Source organism: Chiloscyllium punctatum, chromosome 38 (genome assembly GCF_047496795.1).
Source record: "Chiloscyllium punctatum isolate Juve2018m chromosome 38, sChiPun1.3, whole genome shotgun sequence".
NCBI classification, from domain to species: Eukaryota; Metazoa; Chordata; class Chondrichthyes; order Orectolobiformes; family Hemiscylliidae; genus Chiloscyllium; species Chiloscyllium punctatum.
Window position 1 is genome coordinate 41,124,474 of NC_092776.1, and position 19,629 is coordinate 41,144,102.

At 39.2% G+C, this 19,629-nt stretch overlaps 1 protein-coding gene across 1 annotated transcript in view; it reads left to right on the forward strand.

Annotated features, from left to right (window-relative positions):
• Window positions 1–19,629, forward strand: part of adgra1b (adhesion G protein-coupled receptor A1b) — a 530,861-nt gene that overhangs the window by 299,930 nt on the left and 211,302 nt on the right. The window contains exons 9-10 of the mRNA XM_072557678.1: window positions 5,016–5,214; window positions 19,335–19,484. Coding sequence (XP_072413779.1) covers window positions 5,016–5,214; window positions 19,335–19,484 — 349 coding nt within the window. The remainder of the gene's footprint in view (window positions 1–5,015; window positions 5,215–19,334; window positions 19,485–19,629) is intronic.

Here is a 19,629-nt window from a genome sequence, read left to right on the forward strand (position 1 = left end):
CCTACCAACACAAACATAAACATGAAATTATTTAAAATAATATTTCACATCTCTTTCAAGAGGAGAATTCAGGTTGGAAACGACATCTGTGTGTGCATTCTTAGATTTGCCTCAAGTGTGTTGTTCTTTTTCCTTTGAGTTCAGCACAGTAATAGATGGCATGTACACTTATTGTTTACATTCTGTTTGTGATCACACGATAGATAGAAATAGAGAATGCCACTGGTCATCTGCTTTACATATCCAGAGATATTTTACAGTTTCCCCTCTTCCACCATCGTAACATTGAAATCTTTCTTCACCCAGTACCATGGGATAACAATGTGCACTTGAAAGAACAGGTAGTTTTTTTTATGTTAATAGACATCAAAAAGTCAACACCTGCAACAATATAGCAGTCATTCAATAATGCATTCAGGTGCCAGCAAAGTCTAGGATCTGAATTTTCATAACAACAGAGAAGCTCCAGTCATGGCAAAGTTAGTAAGTTAGCACAGAAATGGCAAGTCCTACTCACAAATACAGCTGTTCCCATTTTGATTGTGGCAGGAATGAGGTTGGATTGTGACTTGAGCATGCACTTTGAGCTAACATAATTAGCTCCCTTCACTTCTGTGTGATGTTGGTAGCCCAAGAGTGTGAAACCTGAGGTCTGAGGAGTGGACCTGGTTAGAACTGATCTGTACTTTGTGTGCTTCTTTGGAAAGCCAAAATACCTGATTGGAAAGGTAAGCTACTTCCTGAGGTGTGCTGCTGGGATATGTTTGGGAAATGTTAGCTGTCATTTCAGGGAGATTAGGTACCCTTTGCATGGGGTAAAATAACTTCTGGAATTGTTTAAAAAAAATTTGTACAAACTATGAATAAACTTATTAGCTGCCAGATTCATTGGAAATGTCAACAGACCTGTCAAACTCAACTAACAAAAGTGTAAAGTTGACCTCTCAAAGGGAACTTTTTAGCTTTGAAGGCATTTATAACTTGGCCCCTTCACAGCTTTGAAACAATCACCTGTATGTACTTAAAAGAAAACAGAGCTTGTTTCTGTGTTGTCTACTGGCATTAACCTGAGGGCTTCCATTACTGGATTACTGATGCATGACTGACTTCACAACCATCTATTATCACAGTAGAGTGTCTGCCAGCTTACTGTTTGATTGACAGCACCATGTGTTAATAGATTTCTTGAAGTGGATGTATAAGTGAATGCTAATGCTTCTTATTAAGAAGGATTGAGGATGTGATTGAGACATTTCTTATATGAGACATGAATTAGTTGAAGGAATGTAATTTTAGTCAGCTGTTTTAGCTGCATGATTTTTTTTAAATTCAAAATTGTAAAGACTGCAATTGACACTTGAGAAATTTATTTAATCTCATCCGTCCATTGTCCCGAGTTCTGCCTGTGGTGAGTTCCAGGTAAGTTGGCATGTAAGGATGCAGGGTGGTAGTTACATGGGCAAAGATTGGCAAGGAGGACATGATGAGCTCAATGTGATGGCACAAGGATTAGGTTGGTATGTAAGGCATGAAAGCCTTTATAGCAGTGGTTGGAGGAGGTGGGGAATGGGACAAGTAGGCATTGGTTCACATGGAGGATATGAGAGGCATGGACAGTCAGTGCGGGAGTTTGGCTTGGACTGGAGATCTGAGTCATGGGGTGGTTACATAGCTTGAGGTGGCATAGTTGGGTCATGAATGTGGAGGGATATTTTGTTTTATTCACTTCTTATGGAAACATGAATCCAGTGCAAGTGCACAGAGGCAAGTTTTGCATAGCTTCCTTCACTAACAGAGTGTGAATCTGAAATCCATAAAGCCATTCTTGAAAGTCACGACTGTGGAGTTGATAATTCTCTGACTCTGCCCACCCAACTCACAGATGGATGTGCAGGCTGATGTGCTCATTCAGTGTCTGAGACTTTAATCACTGCTCCCCTGACTGAAATGCAAGGCTGTTATCACTGAGTCAAAGCTGCCACCTCCACAAAAAATGTTGGTGTACTCAGCAGATCAGGTGTTATTTGTAGAGAGAAATAAAATTAATGTTTTGAATCTGAAGCAAACTTCATCAAAAACAAAAGCAGAAACTGCTAGAGCAGCTCAGCAGGTCTGGCAGCATCTATGGAGAGAAAACAGAGTAAACATTTAGTATCCATTGACTCTTTACCAGAACATGGGATTCTAACGATGGGTCACTGGACTCTAAAATCATAACTCTGTTTTCTGTCCACAGATGCTGCCTGACTTGCTGAGCTTCTCTAGCAGTTTCTGCTTTTGTTTCAGATTTCCAGCATCCACAGTTCCGCATTTTATTTCAGTGAGAAGTTTGTCAGAACTGGCACAGGAGGACCACCACCAAAGCCCCCTCTCCCCCAGCCACCTAAACCAAAGAGATTTCAATATCACCTTGGAATATGCTTCTCTCATCAACAGTCAAGAAACTATCCTGCTGGATCTGCATTGAGGATGCTGCATGTTTCATGGCAGCACTGCTGAAGGAGTGATGCATGACCACTGTTATTCTTGCTCACCCCAGGAAACTGACAATTGACATGTGCAACCCTGATTTCCTCCACTTCATCATGGTTACTCAGGACACTCTGAAGATCCTAACATCCATGAAGACAATGACAAAACCGAGTGCCATGAGGAAGATTTTGTGATTCTATATTTCTGAGATGATCAGTACAGGTAGTTTTGCTATTACACATTCTTGTGTGACACTGCGTTATATAAAAATCGCTCAACAAAAATAAACTTAAAATGTTGGTGATGTAATTGTGTTATAACCAACACACACTTTAAATTTTGCGTATTAGAAAAAGCATTCCCTATTCACGCAATGACATTATAGCCAATTTGTGTGACCAAAAGACATGTAATAGCAGAACTGTCTGTACTGGTAACATGGTCATTTTAATGGATGAATCAAAGAATGAATATAGGAGAAATTCATCTAGGAAAAGTGGTGACAATATCTTAGGGAGGTGCTTTGTAAATTTGTTTTTGACCAATAAGGGATAAACAAACTTCATTCTCTTAGTTCTTAGGTCATTGGAGAATGAGAATTATTTACATTGTGTTTTGTTTATTTCATATTCTCTTGCATGTGGAGCTAAAAATCTTTGTTTTGAAACGAATTTCCTGACATTATAGACACTTAAATTGGAAAACTATTCTTTCGTTAATGTTTTACTCTCAGCCTGTGTCCTGTTTGCATATTCTGCTGTTAGCCCCTGTCCTTTATTAATATTAACATTCTCCTGTTGATCTCATCCTTCTTCTGCTCTGGTCCCAATCCTACCCTTTTCTTGACCTCTCCCTTTTGCATCAATTTCACCTGTTCTGAGTTTTGTTCTTGTGTGAGAAGTGAATGTTAGAGCCTGGGTTTCTGGATTATTAACAGGGCAACTGTTATGTCGGTGGAGAGTGGTGGGCGGCTTTAAGCCTGTGCTTTGTCAGTCTGAAGGAAAAGCTCCTCCACCCATATTTCCAAATGCTACCAGCGTCACCAAGATCTTGCCAAATTCCAGAACCAGCCTGCATTTCATTAAAGCCTAATACCATAACTTTTTGATCAACTATGCCCCATAGTTATAACAGAAATTATCGCAAACAAATTTGAAAAAAACAAAGTTAAATGTATTATCTTACAAAGCTTATCCTCCTATTATTTCAAAACTCTTCTCTGGTCAACTGTACAAATAGTATTTAAAAAGTGCATACTTTCCTATTAATCTTACTGGTGTTACAATACTCTGGGGTAGTGTGCTGGTGATAAAGCCCATAATTCCCAGATTCATCCTAAATATGAGAAGATATTATCAGACTATCTAAAGTCCCCCAATTACTTACCTGACCAATGCAGATTGAAAGATAACACTCACCAGGTTTCTGGACCTATCAAGGAAATAACTGTGTTGCAAACAAATTGTCTTTAATCAATGGCATTCTGGAAACATGAATTGCTAATTTACAACCTGGGCTTTTTTCACTGAAGCATATGAGGTTGAGGGGTGACCTTATAGAAGTTTATAAAATCATGAGGGTATAGACAAGATGAATGGCAGATGTCTTTACCCTAGGGTAGGGGATTTTAAGAACAGCGAGCATATTTTTAAGTTGAAAGGAGAAGGGTTTAGAAAAGGTGCGAGGGTCAGTTTCTTTTACACAAAGAGTGGTTTGTGTGTGGAATGAACTTTCAGAGGAAGTGCTGGATGTGGGTATAGTCACAATGTTTAAAAGGCATTTGGATAAGTGCATGAATAAATGTTTGGAGGGATATGGGCCAAACGCAGGCAGTTGGTACTGAATTAATTTGGGAATATGGTCGACATGGACTGGTTGGACTGAAGGGTATGTTTCTGTGTTGTATGATTCTATAACCTTCTGACTCTATAACAATATGATTGTACAACCCCATATTTAAACTCTATCCCTTTTTTTCTCCTTGAGGATGGATCTACAGAGAACGTGAGTTAGAGACATTTGTTACTTTCATCCAGAAAAAAGAGAGAGAGAAGTTGTTTTGAAAAAAACCTGAAAGAATTGAGGATGCTGGAAATCAGAAATGAAAATAGCAGGTCTGGCAGCATCTGTGACACATCGGTTCTGAAGAAGAATCACTGGATGTGTAACGTTAACTCTGATTTCTCTCCACAGATGCTGCCAGACCTGCTGAGATTTCCCAGTAATTGTTTTGAAGTTTTTTTTCTCTGCAGCATTAGACCTCATAAGTGCCATGGTCACCTGGTCAAGAGCCAAAAAAGATCTTGCTGTTAAGTAATTATCTCCCTTAATTCAGAACCCAATGGCTCTCAGGTGTCTTGCTTGTGATTTCATTGTTCCAGGGAAAGCCACATTTTATACACCAGTAAATATAATTTTTGAAACTGCAACCATCTTGTTACATAGTCTCCTTGGTTTAAAGCAGTGTCTTATTTTTAATCCACAATCCAAAAATGAAGGAAATAAAAAGATGTGGCCTTCACACTGCTTTCACTTTTCTACAGATGGCCTCGAACATTGGCTGGTATCACAGCATACTACCCCTGTACACGATATCCATTTGGATCTGTACCTTATTATGGAGACCATCGGCAAAGAAAAGCATGGCGTAAATGTGATCGAACTGGACGCTGGATGGAAGGAAACTACACTGAGTGTGCTTATGCAAGTGAAGTTACGAGAGTCCTTCACGCATTCAGCCAGGTACTTCTTCATATAAACAAATACCCTGAGCTCTTTATGGAACATTCAGAAATCCGAACATGGTGGATTAGATGATCCACTGTGTGGAATCACTTCCTTTATATTGAATTCCCATAAAAGAGAGTCCAGTCATGACTATCCTTCTTTACTAGCTGCAAGATTTGAAATAAAATTAGTTCATTGCACAGTTTTGGGTTTACAGGTAGATATCATCCGTTGAAACAAATCTTGTTATTGCTGATATGAACGTAAAAAAAAACTTAGAATCTTTATGTAGCCAGAAAAAAAATCACCAACTTGTACATTATACTTTAATAATTTTGCATCGATTAGCAGTAGGTCAGGAGCTAAACATGTGAATGACTTGTAGAGAAAGATGAAAAATTGATACTAATCTAACAATTTCTCTTTTGGGACTTGAAGTTTAATGAAACAGGGTGTGTCACTGCAATATTGTACCTAACTGGGAATCTAATAATAGGTGCAAAAAGTAGAACAGAATTCATTATTGATATAATTCAAGATGAAAAGACAGAGGTTGGAATATTAGGTGGTCATTATTCAAAGCATCATTTGCTTCATTTTGAAATAATGTGTGTCTATCCTTTGAGAATGTGAGGAAATCAATAACTAGAACATAACAAGTGTGTCTTGAGTATTGTGCAGTATCTTGCAATATTTCTGAATAGTTTTATCACAGTAAGTCAAAATTGAAAACTTAGGCATGACTTGGATGAAGAAAAAATGTTGGTGTTGTGATTTTTTTGGTGTTGTTGGTGTGAAATGGTATTTCATATAATTGTATTATCATTTTAATGCTGTTAAGCAGATAAAAATACCTTTCTATATCTGTCATGTTCTTGATTATTTTAATTTAAATGTGGATTTTGACTATCTCCAAACTAGTTTCATTGTGCGTTCTTAGGTTCATCTAAAGCCAGAGTGTGGATGTGTCCCAGTCGGCTTGTTTTTTGTTCCTCTATAGTTGAACGTTTTATCTTAAAACCTGCGCATTATTTAGCAAGTTTATTCCTCAGGTGGTTTAGTTTTTTGCATGCAGAATGCATGCCCCCTGCAAAAGAGATTTTTGTAGTTTTGGGCGCAACATGGCTTCTTAGTCAAACTGTGTTTCTTTTGTGATTGAGAAATGCTTCAGAATGTGAAAAGTTGGAGGCAATTTCCTTTTCAAGAAAGTGAATCTTCTTGCCAATATCTAAGGAGAATGAAGGATAGTACTTTGATGATTACTGGCCTTTAGACCTTCAGAACTCAGCAGTATGATTCAGAGAAATGTACAAAAAACTAAAATTGAAAAACGTAGAACTTAGTTATTTGAAAGCTTTGATTGCTCCCAACTTTGCAATTCACCGATTTGAAAAATGATTCTTCTGAAAGATTTTGATTATAATATATTATTGAATCCACATTCTCACACTTTGTTATTTCTTCTAGATGCTTAATTTATCTAACAATTCAAGCTATTAAATATCATTGTAGACCTGAATATTCAACCATCATAGTTATTTATTTGCACAGGTTCATACATTCTGCCTCTTGGAAAGACAACTGTCATCGTTGTGCCAAAAAAAGTCACTCATATGGGCTCTTTCACAATTGAGAAATGGACATAATTCCAGGATATTGTCCCTAGAATAAAAGGACAAATTTCATAACTCCCACAATCATAATTAAATAATTCTGAATAATAAAGACAAATACCAGATTGATTCGTGGGACAGCAAAACATATGAAGAGAGACTGAGACAGTCAGGTCTATATTTAGAAGAATGAGTGGGATCTCATAGAAAATCTCATAAAATTCTAACGGGACTAGACAGAGTAAACACAAGAAATATGTTTCTGATGACCAGGGAGTACAGACTCAGCCATCACAGTTGAAAGATCCAGGTTAGGTCATTTAGGACTGAGGTGAGGAGAAAGTTCTTGGAGTTAAAGGGATCAAAAGATATGAGAAGAAAGCAAGAACAGAATGCTGTGTTGAATTGGGTACTGAGCAGTCTCAGAGGGTTGACTGGCCTATACCTACTTCTGTTCTGTATGCTTCCATGAAATCTAACTTAGTTTTAAACAGTGTACCTGCTGTTGGTCTCACACTTGACTGAAAGGCATGTTTGGTTGTGTTTCTACAATTCAAAACCATTTGGTAATGCTAGAACATTGTGAAGAACACCAGTGCTTTCAGTCAATGTACCCAAGTAAAATGACTCAACTTAATTTGTGGCATGCGCCTAACTGATAGACAAGTGTATCATAAAATACAAAATGTCAGTTTACCTATCAAATCAGTGTTCAGGAAAAATGAATTGTCGATCTAAGAAGGAACATCCAGTTCCTGTGAAGTCTTGTGAGGATGAACTTCATTGTTGGCTGTTGTTTGAAAATGAATGGCCTGTGTTTGAAAGCTGTAGAAGCACTCCAGTCTGAAAGTATGAAGACATACCACAAAGCTGCTTAAAAATGTAAAGTGAGATTCTATGTTGGTTGTAGGTATTCTGATGAGTTTATTATTTTTTAAAGGAGCCACTGTACTGCTTAAAATAGAAAGCAAAAACTTCAAATTTTCTTGTTGGTGGCTCCAAATGGAGCTTATCAATGCCAAATATACCAAAAAGCCAAGGCTCCCTTGAGGAGTGCTTGGGCTGATTTTTCTCAGACCACTGTTGTTGGTCTGGAGGCAGCACTAGTTACAAAGAAAAGAACGGCAGATGCTGGAATCCAAGATAGACAAGCAGAAAGCTGGAAGAACACCAGGCAGCATCAGGAGGAGGAGAAGTCAATGGTTCAGGTGTAACCCTTCTTCAGGACTCGGGGTGGGTGTAAAGGGAACTGCAGCTAAAGTGAGGTGGAATTGGAGGAGGGTTTTGGTGAGGAGGGTACATGGCATGGTGAGTTAGGGATAAATGAGCACAGGTAGAGGGTATGACCTGATTGGTCGATGGGAGGAATGAATCCAGTTGGTAGCTAGAAGGAAGGGGTGATCAGAAGAATGGAAGGGAGGGGGAGGGACTGGGAAGGGATTTGGGAAATGGGAAGTGAGGTTATTTGAAATTGGAGAATTCAGTGTTGAGTCCTCCGGGCTGTAGGCTACCCCAGTGAAAGATGAGGTGTTGTTCCTCCAATTTGCGGTCTGATTCTCTACGGCAATGGAGGAGGCCGCGGATGGTCATGTCAGAGAGGGAGTGGGAAGGGTAATGAAAATGAGCGGTGACTGGGTGGTCAGGTCGGCCCCCGCAGCATAGCAAGTAGATTACAGTAGGGTAGCCCAATATAATCCTGCCATGCTGATACATTTTCGAGGGAACAGGGAACTTGGCAGGACAGCTACCCATCAGGTTAATTGAGTCAGCTAAAATGGCTGAGCAGTGAGCAGCAGCAATATGTCCCCTGGCCAGTAACTGGAGGAGCCAGAATCTGGAGGCTCAGATTTAAGTTCCACGTCCTCCAGAAGTGCGTAATAACACTTCTGAACAAGTTGATTTTAAGAAAACTGACGTGAAGGAGCCAGGACCGCATGAAGGTATAACAGGTGAGTAATGTAGAGTCTTTAGAGCTAAGCCCTACAATCTATGTTGCCTCAGTATCTTTCTTCACAGTATACCTCAGGTCAGCACAACTTATAGCTTCGTTCACTCCCATCTCTACATGCACCTTGAATCACCATCCAAACAGCTGACACTCACAGCCTTTTACCTTCCTAGAAGGAAATTGTGGGACCCCATGCAGAAATATTTGTATTATCTATAACTATGGGTGAGTTGCAGAATAACTGGAGAGTGACGAATGTTGTGCCTTTGTTTAAGAAGAGATGTAAGGAAAAGCTGGGAACTATCAACCTGTAAGTCTGCTTTCAGTGGTGGGTAATTTATTGGAAGTGATTCTGAAAGATAGGATTTATGTGCAATTGGAGAGGCAAGGAATATTTAGGGATAGTCAGCACGGTTTTGTGCAAAGGAAATTGTGTCTCACAAACTTGACTGAGTTTTTTGAGGAATTAACCAAGAAGATTGATGAGGGCAGAATGGTAGTCATTATTTACTTGGAGTTTAGCAAAGGCTTTAACAAGGTTCCACATGGTAGACTAATTGGTAAAGTTGGATCACATGAGATCGAGGGTAAGCTTGCCAGTTGGATGCAAAATTGGTTTAACAGCAGGAAATTTACAGTGATGGTGAAGGGTTGTTTTTCGGACTAGAAGCCTGTGACCAGCAGTACTCCATAGGGATCTGTGCTGTGTCCACTTTTGCTTGTCATTTACATAAATGATCTGGATGAGAATATAGAAGGTACAATTAGTACGTTTGTGGATGACACCAAGATTGGTGGCATAGTAGGGAGTAAAGAAGGTTATCTAAGATTACAAAGAGATCTTGATCAGTTGGGCCAATGGATAAAAGAGTGGCAAATGGAGGTTAATTTTGGTCGATGTGAGGTTTTACATTCTATAAAACAAACAGAGGCAATACTTATACAGTTAAAGGTAGGGCCTTGGGTTGTGTTGTAGAACAGAGAGACTTGGGGTTCAGTTCTTTGAAGTTTGCTTTACATAAAGATAGGGTAGTTAAGATAGGGTGCCTTCATTTCTTAGACGTTTGAGTATAGGAGTTGGGATGTTATGTTGTGGTTATGCAGAACATTGGTGAGGCTTCGTCTGGAATACTGTGTCCAGTTCTGACCTCTCTGTTATAGGAAGGAGAGAGTTACCAGGGTGTTGTCAGGTATGTAAGGTTTGAGTTAAAAGGAGAGGCTGAATTGGCTGGGACTGTTTTCACTGGAGCATGGAGATTGAGAGCTAACCTTATAGATGTTTATAAAATCCTGAGGGGTATAGTTAAGGTGAATGGCAGCTGTCCTTTCCCTGTGATGTGGAAATGCACATAGAGATGGACTTGGATTGGCAAATTCAGAAGTCAAACAACAGTAGATTATAGTTCAACAGGTTTATTTAAAATCACAAGCTTGTGCACACTGGTCTTTCGTCAGGTAAAGGAGGAGCAGCCTAATGAAGGAGTAGTGCTCCAAAAGCTTGTGATTTTAGATAAACCTGTTGGACTATAACTTGGTGTTGTATGATGTCTTTTCCCCAGGGTAGGGATTTCAAGGTGGCATATTTTAGGGTGAGAGGACAAAGAATTTAAAAAGGCATGAAGGGCAATTTCTTTACACACAGAGTGGTTCATGTGTAGAATGAGCTTTCAGAGGCAGTGGTAGATGTACCTACATTGACAATGTTTAAAAGAAATTTAGATAAGTACATAAATAAGAAATGTTTAGAGGGGTTTGGCCAAGCACAGGCAGGTGGGACTAGTTTAGTTTGGGATTATGGTCAACATGAATTGGTTGGATCGAAAGGTCTCTTTCAGTGCTGCATGACTCTTTGACTCAGAAGATCAGCTTGCAGCATTCACAAACTGCTGGAAATTCCATTTCCCTGCTTTCCCTCCTTCAGAGAGACTTGGTGAGAGTCCAAGGAGGGTGGAGTGAGCCTCTCGTAGCTGACACCTTCTGGGCACTGGCAAGAGGTTCCTTCACAGTCCTGTATGAAGATCCAGGTATCAACAGGAACCTCAGATCTGAGTCTGGAGTTCCTGAAGCACTGGTGCTCTCATGTGTCAGGGTAGCTAGTCCACTGCCTGTAAGTCCTCATTTAGGGGTCTTGCTTCTTTCAACCTGCATCTCTGTACCCATTCCTTCTGTTTTAGGGAGTGTGTCTACATAGAAGACAGCTGGTGCTATTGCTACTGTTGGTCCTGTTGCTACAGCTGAATAAAAAGCTTTTTACGTTTTCTTTTTGTGATGATAGCCACACCTGAATGACCCTCAATTCAAATGCCTAATTGTATTAGTGTCATCCACTGAGCAATGAGTCAAAACATTTCACAACAGAACTGGAACAAGAGATTATCTTTAGCATTCATGTATGTCAACAAGCTGCTAGTCCAACGATGATATTGGCACAGGACAGAAAAATATCATTAGTCCTTTTCTTCTGCAGGAGCAATGCTTAAAAGTCAACGGACACATACAATGTTCCAACAAAGATCTGTATTTTGGAACAAGCTGCAACTTTAGCCAAACTGTTCCAGTACAGCTACAACACTGGCTTCTATCCATAATTTGGAAAATGTATCAGGTATTTCCTGCCCACATAAAGCAGAGCCAGGCCATTCACTCTAGTTAACACTCAATCATCAGCAAAGTGATAGAAGGTGTCATCAACAGTATTATCAACGTGCACTGCAGAAATGCACCAAAGATCCTTAGACAGCACCTTCCAAACCTCCGACGAGTTCCATCTAGAAGGACAAGAGCAGTATACCGTATATATAGGAACACCACCATCTGCAAGTTCCCCTCAAGCCACTCACCATCTTGACTTGGAAATATATTGCCACTCCTTCAATGTTGTTGGGCCAAAATCCTGGAATTCCCTCCCTAACAGCATTGTGAGTCTATGGACGGTATGTGGACTGCAGTGGTTCAGGAAGACAGCTCACCACTAGCTTCTCAAGAATACCGAGGAACAGCCAATCAAAAAAACAGTTTTACTAAAGTAGCTGTAGCAATATCTTACGCACCAATGCTCAGTTGAATTCTGCCAGACCCTCAGGCCACACACTGCCTAACATCTTTGGACCAAATATGGAGCAAAAGAGTGCAACTCTGGAAGCGAGTTCAGAATGACTGCTTTTCACATCAAGGCTGCATTCGCCTGACTGGGTGACATTAAGGAGTCCGAATAAAATTGAAGTCAGTGGGAATCAGGAAGAATATTCCATTGGTTGGCATCGCAGTTGAACACAAAGATATTTCCTGTGCTTGTTGGAGGCCAGTCCCCTCACATCCAGGATGTGGTTGCAGGTGTTCCACGGGGATGTGTCCTGGGCTCCACCATCTTCATTAATTACCTTCCCTTTATCATGAGGTCAGATGTGGTGGTGTGCACTGATGTTTGCACTATTTTTAGCTCCATTTGCAACTCCTCAGTACCAAAGCAGTTTTTGTTCAGATGCAGAACAACACCTAGCTTCGGCTGACAAGTGAAAAGTAACATTCATGTGAAGAAAGCACATGAAAATTATTATATTCAGAAGAGAGAATCTAATCTAATGGCATTGTCATTCTTGAATACCACATTATAAACATCCTGAGGATTCCTATTGACTAGAAATTTTATTGAGCAACCACATAAATACTGTGGATGCAACAGCAAGTTGCAAACTCACCATTCTGGAGTGAGTAACTCTTCCTGAGACTCCCACTGCCAGGCCAACATTGAGAAGGCACAAGTCAAAAATGTAAAGTAGCACACTGTACTCCCCTGGACAAGCGCAGCTCCTGTAAGACTCAATTAGATTGATATTATTCTGGACAAGGAGCTAACTTGATGAGCATCTCATCCATCACCTTAAATGCTTACTAAATTTTTCATCAATATGAATACCATCTGTAGCAATAACTTGTCAAGTCTACTTTGACATCATCCTTCAAACTGTGACCTTTACTATTTAGAAGAGCAACGACAGCAGACACCTGAGAACACTACCACCTTCAGGATTTCCTCCAAGCCACACCCCATCCTTAATTGGAATTATATTACTGTTCCTTCACTGTCACTGGCTCTCTATTTCTGAACTCCCTTCTTTACAGTACTGTGGGCACATCTGCACCATATATACTACAACAAGTCATGAAAGCAGCTCACTACCACCTTCTCACGGGCTATTAAAGATGGACAGCAAACACTGTCTTGCTCACAGTGCTGATATCCCAGAAACAAATTCTCGAAAGCATATTTTGGGAGGGGTGTTGTGCCAGTATGATAAGAGAGAAATGTTTAATCAAGCAGAAATTGTGTGAATATTTTCAAAGGGTTGAAGCAGGCACTTCTGAGCTGCGCTGTCATGAAGTTATTTTCATCCCAGGTACCATACAACAAATAATGTTCTCACTTTGGACCAGTGAAGCCCAATGTTTAAAAGCAGCACCACTCGGACTTGACTGGTTTGTGCATTTATGTTTTATACAATGCAATTCCCAGCAGTGGTACTACGAAGATGCCCTGATTTGTTCACCTACTGGTAGATACAATGAAGCCTAGAAGGTAGTAATGATGTAAGTCTGAGTGTTTATATGTATTCCTTCACTTAAGTGAATACTTGTTTACGCTGCAACTTAAGTTTTTTGCTTCAAAGAATTGTTCATTCTGCAGCATTGTAACGACTGGGATTATTTTCAGCGTTTGGAATCTAATTCTAGTGAATGCCAGTCACTCATGTGGTATTTTACACATGCCATTGAAGTACACTACTTTGTAATGCTCAATAATTTCTTCAGCATAGAGGAAGCAATTCATAGTTGACCATATCCAAATGGCTCGATTCTTTCAGATTGCATTTCACCAAGACTTCAAAACATCAGGTGTGAAATGATAATTTCACTTTTCAAAGTGCATTTTGGAGGCGCGGGATAAGGCTTTGGGAAGGCCACCAACCTTCATGAGATGGTCAGGCAATTTGGTATGTAAAGCGCTTTGTTAAAAGTATTTTAAGGAGCCTGGCTGGAATTTTCCTGCCATGTCACGATGCTGATCAATTGCCTGAAGGCTAGTAACCAGTGGCAGACCATGGGGACTGTGGCCCAGTCAGGCCTATAGGCTCTCCATGTCAGTCTGCATCTGATGCAGTCCAAGGTGATCCATTAGAGATTTGCCACAAATGTGCTGGCCTGGCAGCTGCTTCTGTTTTTTTTTAATGTGAAATCTTTTTTAAAAAAGATTTAATGTGAAATCTTTTTTTGAGCAACCATGTCCTTGTTAAGGTGCCATCCCAGTTTCTTACTGAACTGTAGTTAGATGATTCTCTCAAGCTTGAAAGCCTTAGATTGACTGTCTGCCAATTGAGTGCTCACATCCCACCCTTAATTGAATGGGAATTCCCTCTCTGTGCCACTTTAAGGGCTTCAACACATGAAATTTAATTAGATTCACACCAGAAGCAGATTTGGGGTCTAGAAAACAACCTAGACTTCTATTTTCCATGCACATTCTTGGAGCAGATTTAGCTTCTGATATCTTGCACTGGAATTACATTAAAATCAACACTAACAAGGTTACTGGAACTGCAATGACAGTTTTCTTCAAAGTCAGCAGTGGTCAAAATTCAGGTACTGTGATAGTAAATCCCAGGATGTCCATAGCTTCTTAAGTTTTTGTTTGAACTCAACAAATATAAATATGGTGAATAATGCTTCAGTTTAGTCATTGTGGTTTAATGGAAGATAATCCCTATTTACTCAGAACTGTGCTGTATAAACAGCATCTGATGATGTTATCTGACTGCCCCTTTGTTCATGCTGCTGTGCTGAATTTAAAATGCCACAAAGAAGATAAGAGAAATCATAAATACTCATGATATAATTTGTCTGCCTGGTTTTGTTACTTGAATAGATTAAAATCTTTGTTTGATGTGTGATATTTCAGGCAGCTGGACTGACTTCATTTGCTCAATTGAAGGAGCATTATTTGAACAATAGACTCTCTCCAACTTCGATCTCACTGATTGCATCAGGCTTGACACATACCTAGTACTGTATTCAGCTTGAATCCCAATCAGAGGAAAGGCTGCTCAGCTACACTTCTGTCCTTATAGATTCACAGGCAATGCAAACTATGGTTAAAAGTGTAAATGTGACAGTTTCACCATTAAGTCCAGAATTTATATTCCCTCATCTGACTTCCCCATCATTTTGCCTCATAGAAGTCAGGAGCACTAAGTCATGTGAATACCTACCACAGGATCTGTACCTGAATCAGTTGTAATTAGAGTGAAGTGCAAACACAAGTTGCCTGTGTAACTCCAATAATATGCCTTAAGTTCAAAAAGAGAAACCTCAAAACCACATAATTGGGAGATTTTGGGTTTCTGTAGTTAGAATGTGGATTTTTGTTACACCACTCCCTGCATTCCCCCCCACACACACGCACATGGACACGCGCACGCACAGGCATGCACACAAACATACGCACACACGCGCGCGCACACACACACAGTCATCCGCACGCATACAGACATTACAACAGATGCCATAAATTATCTTTGATGTGGAGATGCTGGACTGGGGTGGAAAATCAAAAATCACATGACATCGGGTTATAGTCCAACAGATTTACTTGAAACTAAATGTTTTCGTAGCCCTGCTCCTTTTTCAGTTAGCCACCTGAAGAAGGAGTGACACTCTGAAAGCTTGTGGTTTCAAATAAACTTGTTGGACTGTAACCCAGTGTTGTGTGATTTATAAATGATCTTATAAGGGAATTGGATTGTGGAAGGTGAAAGGAATGGGGAGTAGGAATGTGTATTTAGACCAGGTGGTTCATGTAGGGAAGAGAAAATCAATAGGGCAGAGCTGACTGCATGTCTAAATGACCTGTTACCAAACTCAAAATCCACAACTCTGCTGATATTCTCATTACTAACCGTGTCAGTATAAAGAGAATTTAGCTTTACTCTGATATAAAATGTGTGCTGTGTATTGAGTGTGAAAGCCCAAATTGACTAAAAACGAAAGTGAAATGAGTTTCCATAGAAGGAATTCTCTCTCCTTGCTTTTCTGTTGTCAAGTTGCACTTTGATTCCAGATTTGGACAGCAACTATACTGTATCAATGTAATGCGATAAAGTGAAACCAATGTTTTCTGTCGGTGCATACAACGATCTGCACTCCTTGGATTACCTTGGTTATTTCGTGATTACTATAGGCCCTGAAGCTTCACTGTAAAGACACTAATATATTATCGAATTTGTACCAAAATAATATTGTATACTCATTCTATTTTTCCTTTATATCCCATCCAGTATATCCATATTTAAATCAGTGTTACTAGCATCTACTTAGATTATCTAAGACAATAGTAAACTATTATTTATGATATCAAGGTGGAGTCTGGCTTTACACAATGCATCTATATCTCCTGCAACTGACTGAGAGTATTGAGATTTGTTGCAGTAGGAGCTCTTGACAGTCAGTGTTGAGACAGGGTTTGTATTTCCATCTACTAGGCTAGGTATCAAGGTTAGGGATCTGGGTTAGCACAGTGGAGTATTCTTCTGCTCCACCATGTTCTGATCCACTGAATGATGAAGTCACCTCCAGTTGTTCCATTATATTTCTGTTGACTGTAATGGATAAAATGACTTCCAAGCTTTTATTCCTTACTGTATGGTCATTGCTGTTGTATGGATTATTTATTACACTCAATTTTTGCTTTGTTTAAAGTTAAATTGCATATTTTGTGTCAGATATAAAACAAGATATTCCCTTTTTATAATTCTAACCAGTGCCATCCGACCCCTGCCACCTGCTTTGAGAATTAATTGTAAAGATGGCATTGTCCTTGGTTGTAACTGACTTCTGCTAATGTCACTTCATAAAAAGTTGCAAGGTTATTATAATGGAATACCAAATTGGAAACTGCAACAGACCAGTATGGTAAGGATTAATGATGGTAGGAATTTAATATGCTCCCCTATGGCTAGTCTGATAGCAGAATGATGTTTACTCAGGTGGGACGGTGATGGTTGCTAACTCTGTGAATGGCCATCCTAGCCTGAGACCAACTGAAGCCCTAACAAAGATAATTAATTCCACCGTTCCTGATACTAAACCAGCAGCAGATTGTGGAGGGAAGCCTAGCAAGAAAACTTATGTAGGATAATTCGTGAGCTTCCAGGAAGGTCCCTCATTCAAACCCACTCAGTGCATGATTGAGGGACCCAGCATCTGGAATGAAGGCTGAGAGAGGGTCCATTCAAAGCCACACCACTGCCCATGCGGCTGACATGCATGTTCCCTTGATTTCCCTCCTGCTATCACTTACCTCTGGTCTGGAATCCAACACCAAAAGATATTGTAATAGAGCAGAAACCACTCTGGTGGCATGTTATTCAATAGAATTATAATCCCTACAGTATGGAAACAGGCCCTTCAGCCCAGCAGGTCCACACTGACCCCCTGAAGAGTAACCCACCCAGATCCCTTACTCTATGCTTCCCCTGACTAATGTACCTAACTTACACATTCCTGAACATAAAGGGCAAATTAGCATGGCCAATTCACCCTAATCTGCATGTTTTTGGACTGTGGGAGGGAACTAGAGCTCCCGAAGAAAACCCATGCAGATACAGGGCAAATGTGCAAACTTCATGCAGTCGCCCAAGTCTGGAATTCGTTTCTACATTCGTTTTCAAGTATTACTGTTTTTGCTGTTTTTTCCCCTTTACAAGGCTGTGTCTTTGCGATGAAATATTGCATTGAAGGGTGAGTTCAGCGGATTTGGGAAGTACAATGAACATTATCTCAACTTATAGATCCATATGTTTGAACAATGGTTGACTGTAGGTAGAATGTTGAATGATAGTTGCACACATTGCAAGAAAATCAGAACGTTAATTCAACAGATAGGGAACTGTTGTGTCAAACGTGACACCATTCTTCATATGATAGAATGTGTGTAACGTCTCAAAAGCAATTGGCATGTAGTTGTCAGAGCAGTATGTCAGGTGTAACAATTAAGAAATGCTTAATGGAAAGATTCTGCACCTAGGTGAAGAGATCAGGTAAATCTTCTACAAAAGAAAGATATCAGCTGACTGCACTCCTAGTACAAAAAAGAACAAATATATCCTGTAAGGTGAGTCATGGAATATATAGTTATATTCTTTAATGCTATGAAATGTTGTGTGCTATGCTGGTATTACAGCAAATCTGTCACAGCCAAAGGTTAAATTGAATTTTAAAAATACATGTCTAGGCAATTGAATCTGATTCAACAGGCACAAACCAGAATTATTTTTGAAAGCCACAGTACATGTTAATCCTGTAGTGTAGCATTGCAGGTTCTCTTTCTGTAGGTTAGTGCAGAGCAGGTCCAAACTATAATAAAACAATGGCGCTGGATGTTGCTCAGAAGAAAGCCAAAAGTTCTGCCAATCAAAATTGTTCAAATTGAAAAATTATAAAAATTGAATCCTTTGTGACAGTTGAAATAAAAAAAATTAAAACCTAACATTAAATGAAATATATGCAAAATATAGAACTCAAATGATCATTTTACTGCCACTGAATAACATATGTAATGCACCGTTCATGCTAAAAAAGTAGCATGCTAACCCTATGATAGTTCACAAATTAATGCAAAGTCAAAATGATAAGGATAAAGATAGTAGCATTGTAAAAGCAATGAGGTGATAATTAAAGCACTGCAAGGACTTATTTGTCTGATAATGGTCCTAATTTCAAATGCTAAGTTGCATAACAGCAGAGTGCATCTGGGTCAGCTTGCTTGCTTTGGAAACATTATCAATGTGCACTTCATTATGTTCAGAGCATATTTTCAAGAAAATTGCTGTTTTATTTTTGCTTGTTATCTTTTTTTTATCATGGTAGTCACTTAGCTGAAAATTTAATAAGTCTTCATTACTGAAATGCTGATAGATATAAATAGTTGATGTACAAGAGTCATTCCACTTGAACAATTGTGAATGTATAAATACAACTTGATTTTAATGCAACAAAGCAAGTGGTTGTATAACATAACAGTTTACAGTAGCTGGTTACTACCAAACTCTCCCTTTCAGAAATTAGTTAGCTCAGTTATATCTCAACTATTATCATGCTGTCTATTCAAATACAAAAAACATTCATCACTTAAGAAATTTAAACCCAAAATGCATAAACTAAAGAAAACTTCCATTCAGAAACTAAATATGCAAGTCTTTGACTTGTCTTCAAAGTCTCCTTCTTATTTAGAGTTAACTTGAGTAGAAAAACTAATTTTTGTAGGGAATGACATTTGGAGATAATGCTGATACTGGCTGTAAGCTATTCTGTCTTAATGTTCTCCCATAAAATATCGATTGCTTTATATTGACCATCTACCTGCTTCTTCACTGCTTGAAAACAAAGGAAGGTTTTATGTGTGTGAAAATCAAATTGCAGCCTGCAATCTACATTTGGTTTATGGTTAATTGATCATGAACACAAGTGGTTTACCATTCTTGTACCTTTTGAGAGTGCTAATTAAATTCAATATGTGATTTCAGATTCCGGTGAATGCCACCAATGCTCTTGCTTTTGCTCAACAACTGATGACCTACACGGGAAATGCAGCTAACTTTGCAGACATGATGGATGTCATTTTTGTGGCTCGCATGATTCAGAAGTTAATCATCTTTGTGGATCAAGTCAAAGATGTAAAGTATCAAAACCCGATTGTGAATCCCACACTGAAGTCATTTCATACAGTTACTTCATCTTGCTCTGTGCTGAAAGATGATCATTTAATATTTAGGTTTTTAGTAACACAGAAGGAATAATGAGGTTTTTGTTCATAATCTT